Below are 4,505 nucleotides of genomic sequence, written 5' to 3' on the forward strand. Positions count from 1 at the left end.
ATTGCATCACGTCATGTTTAGTTTATATCAATCTTTTCATTTTCGAAAATTTTCCTTTTAGATATTATCGTCTTGCACCTATTGGTGTCAAGACCTGTTTCTTTTAAAATTAACCGTTTCCCAATCCATCTTTCGATTATGACTCATTACCCGAGTCTTTTGACTTTTAGTAAATTGTACCCATTAACCGGGTTCGTACCGAAGTCATTATTCACGCACCCATTACGGTATGCGTTGGGACTTCATTTTCACCCGTTTGGTTATTCGTATGAAATCCTCAACCCATTCAACCTTACAAAGTTGAACATATTTATTCCGAATTTCTTTCGCGAATTCATCATCTTTAGTCACAACTCATTTTCCGAGTCTTTTGACTTTTAATCCGCGTTCCCGTTTCACGGTTTACGCATATATTTGAAATTATCCATCAACCGGGTATTTTACCGAAGCCATTATTAATGCAACCATTATGGTATGCATTAAGACTTCGTTTTGACCTATTTGGTTCCGGTATGCATTAAGACTTCGTTTTGACCCGTTGGTTGTCTTAGCGAAATCCATCTCTTTTATTCAACCAAAACTTTATTCTTTATTCAACCCGTTTGACTTTTTCGTGTGAAATCTATCACTTATGAACAATCAAACTTTATTCTTTATTTGACCCGTTTGGGCTCCTTTTTAATTCATTCCCTTAGCCCCATCTTTACTACATCGGACGTAAATGCGATCATTATAAGAACTTCATGGTATCATGTGTTTACCACTTACTTGGCCAGGGTAAGCAATCAACACATGGTACGCGTGACCTTATTATAATTATCACATTACTTCCCATGTAAGTAAATCCTCGATTCATTTCCATATTTATGATTTTGTTTGGTAAAACCTTATTTAACTGTTATTTAACAATTATTAGTTTTACCCGTTTTATCCTCGAACATATCGAATGTTTTCTTTCTATAAAACATTATTACAATCACATTCGTTAATGTGATCGTTACTTTTCTCAATAGGATTCATATTGAGAATACCTACTTGGATGATTACTCTCATCCAAGTTTCTAGATAAATTGAATTATGTTATTGTTTTGTTATTCACAATTGTAAATAATACGTATTTCTACTTATTTTCTCTTGGAAACATCTTCCTGGATAGGTATCCTATCCAGGTTTTCCAAGTTTTATATTCTGTATGCAACAGTCAGTTACTACGTATTTGTTTCATATTGCTATTTGTACAATAAATTTAAAACGTGCACCTGGTAGATACTCGCCTTAATGGGCTTTCATTGGCGTTGACCTTTATTCGATATCGTTACACGATTTAGGTCCTTGGTGAGCATGCTCTCCTTGTCATATTTCGGACCGTTCCATCGTCATATCCGTAAATCATTAAACTCTCGCCATCTTTAGATGCGAGCGTCCTTTAACTAAAGCGTTCACAAAGTATTAGTAACATTGAAGTTAATACGCACACGTACTAGAATACAAGGTTTTCTATGATACTTGTTAACACAAGTAATTCACTATTTATACCAGTCTTTTACCAATTTATTTGAGGTAACATGTGTTCACCCGATAGCCCTATGTTTTGTTTACAACACTTTTAACTATTCTAGACCGATAAGATTCGTAATAGCTTACCGAATGTCTTGTTCAAGCCTTGAACCAAACACATTTACTCTTTAACCTTGAGCTCTCATTACCAACCTGTAAGACCCAAGCTTACAAAATTGAGAATTTATAAAATTAAATTTTTTTACTTATTCTGTTGTATAATGTGTTCATATATATGTTGTTGGATCTGTGGTTTGGTGTGGAGATCTTGAATTCTTTGGTCGACCTCCAAAAGAAACTAAGAAGATGAATTTCGATATTCAAGATTTGGAGTAAGTGGTCGTTTACATGTTCAGTCACGTACAAAGCATTGTTTGTATTTAATGTGGAATGATGTTCATAAATGAGATCAAGAATGTTGGTATTTAATGTGGAATCATTGTAATGGTAATAAATGAGATCAATAGTGTTTGTATCTAAGGTGGATTCATGGTAATAAATGAGACCTGACAATTTGTTCTTCAAATGAATATGGTAGTTAATTTGTGGCTCGTTTACTACTTTAATAAATGATCATAAATTTCCTTTGATTTTATATTGTTATTCATTCAGTTTAGTTTTGATTTTATAGATTGTAAAAAAATGGTCATAAATTAGTGTTTAGTTTATGGTCATATGAATATTGTTTTCATGTAGGGGTACGGTGTTGCGATGTACCGTGTGGAATGATTATGCTCTGCAGTTTAACGAGTTCATCTCTAAAACCCCAGCTCATGAGAATGTGATGGCTATTATACAGAATGGAAAGTGTAAGGAATGGAGAGGTATTTTTTGTTACTTTTGCAAATCATAACTATACTCTTTATTTCTGGTAATATAATAACAGGTTGACTAAATATTTATATACTTTTGCATGTAGATCAATTTACAGTTCAAAGTGATAAGTTTGCAACACGACTGTTTCTGAATGAAGAAATCCATGAAGTTAATCAGCTATGGAGGAGGTAATTTGTCAACATAATTTGCACTGTATATATTTTTGAAGTCAAATACTTTGTTTCATGTTATCTGTATACTAATTCTAATCATTTGTGGTATCGAGTAGCCTTATACTGAAAAAAGGACAAGGGAGTGGTTCTACTTCTCAAACAATATTGTCGTCTCAGACTATTTTTCCATTGCATAAAGAATTTGTAACAGATGGTGTGAAGAAACATGTTGATGAGATTAGTGAGACAGAAAAGATTTCACAGCTTTTTATATAGTTTGGTTGTTTGTTTGGTTTATCACCTGCATGTTTGTCAAACTATAGATTACAAGTGGATTTATTGTTTTTTACAGGAAGTGTCTTGTGTTGTGGTTGCGACAATAAGATTGTGCAAGAAGAGTATGGTTGGTTTTATCCTGCCTGTCGTAAGTGTTTCAAGAAGGTCATAACTAAAAGTGAATACTTACAGAATGTTGAAAATGTTTCGGATGATATTCTTCAATTGCATGCGACTTCTTTGGTTTGTCCCAAATCTCGTAGTGAATGTACATCCATCACCACAAAGTAAGCAATGATGATTATTTAACATTTTATTGATATAAATAACAGTTTAAGACTGATATTTCAATATAATTTAGGAGTTTACTTAGGCATTTATATATATTTCAGGTTTAAGGTTCAAGTCCGGGTGCAGGATGAGAGTGGTAGTGTTTCTTTTGTTATGTTTGATAGAGATGTTCAGAAGCTTCTTGGATTAGCGGCGAGTGACATAAGAGAAAGGTAGGTGAAGGTGAATGATACCAAACGTTTCCCGCATGAGATATTTCGATTGGTTGATAAGAAGGTCGCTTTTAAGATTGATGTTGCATAATTGAATCTTAAAAATGACTATCGTGTTTATACTGTGCAAAAAACATGTGATGATCCGGTAATAATTGCTGAGTTGGTTGGTGGAGATGATATTGGTGATGAAATTGCTGATGAGGTAGTATATAAAATTACTTTTTCAATCTATTTATTTTTGTTTTGAGGTTCAAAAACTGGATTCTGCACTTTTTTATATAATATCATATATTACGATCGTTTAGGTTACTCAAGAAGTAGCTGAAGTCAAAGATGTTAACCTTTCATAATGTTCCCAGGTATTTGCTAAACGAACTTCAAAGGTGAGTATTTATTTTTGAAAGTACGTTTAATATGTTTTTAGAGTTCATTATTTTATTAAATTGAGATCAATAGTTGTTTTGTGATATGTTGCAAGGATGTTGTCTGACGGGTGGTCCATAGGACAACCCTCAATGATGTTAAAAGATGAATTTACCCTTCACTTAATCGTGTAATTATCTTGAATTAGATAACTACGAGTGCTTATGTTTCAGGTGCAGTTCGGAAGCTAAAAGTGGATACAATGCAGCTTTGGAAGGATTGGAGATGAACGGGTCATGCGTGGAATGAAAGAAGAAACAAAACCCAGCATTCAGGGGTCCACCGTAAATTACGGTGACCACCGTAATTTACGGTGGCCCTGAAACATGCCAGATTCCACCTTAACTCAGTGTACTTTCACCGTATCAATTTGAAGACCACCGTAAATTACGGTGGGTACCGTAATTTATGGTGGAGGCTGCATAGAATTCCGTAACTGCCTCATTTATTCAGTTTTTGGGTGTCTTTTCACATTATCTCATCATTGGACGTTTCTCTGGCATCTTAAGGGCGATTTTGGCTGATTGTACTTGGTTCCAAACAATTTCTAACATTCGGTTTATGTTTTTGATTGGTATGAACACTAAACTTGTTGTTATGATGATTCACCAAGCTATGTGTGGCTAAACTTACGGTGATCATCCTAAATTGAAGGTTTGTCTATGACTTTTGTGTTTGGATTCGTATTTCTAGAATAATAGACTTGCAACGTTTGTTTGTTTATTATGGTGTGTGAATGTTTGTTTGTAAATTG

General features: G+C 34.0%; 1 protein-coding gene across 1 annotated transcript; it reads left to right on the forward strand.

Moving 5' to 3' along the window:
* The first annotated feature begins 1,863 nt into the window (after nt 1–1,863).
* LOC110870565 lies at nt 1,864–4,000 on the forward strand. The gene is made up of 7 exons (XM_022119747.1): nt 1,864–1,889; nt 2,254–2,381; nt 2,477–2,561; nt 2,663–2,787; nt 2,899–3,109; nt 3,215–3,325; nt 3,925–4,000. Exons 1-7 carry the CDS (start codon nt 1,864–1,866, stop codon nt 3,998–4,000), a joined length of 762 nt encoding a protein of 253 aa, XP_021975439.1.
* The last annotated feature ends 505 nt before the right edge of the window (nt 4,001–4,505 follow it).

This window comes from Helianthus annuus, chromosome 8 (assembly GCF_002127325.2).
Source record: "Helianthus annuus cultivar XRQ/B chromosome 8, HanXRQr2.0-SUNRISE, whole genome shotgun sequence".
Taxonomy (NCBI): domain Eukaryota; kingdom Viridiplantae; phylum Streptophyta; class Magnoliopsida; order Asterales; family Asteraceae; genus Helianthus; species Helianthus annuus.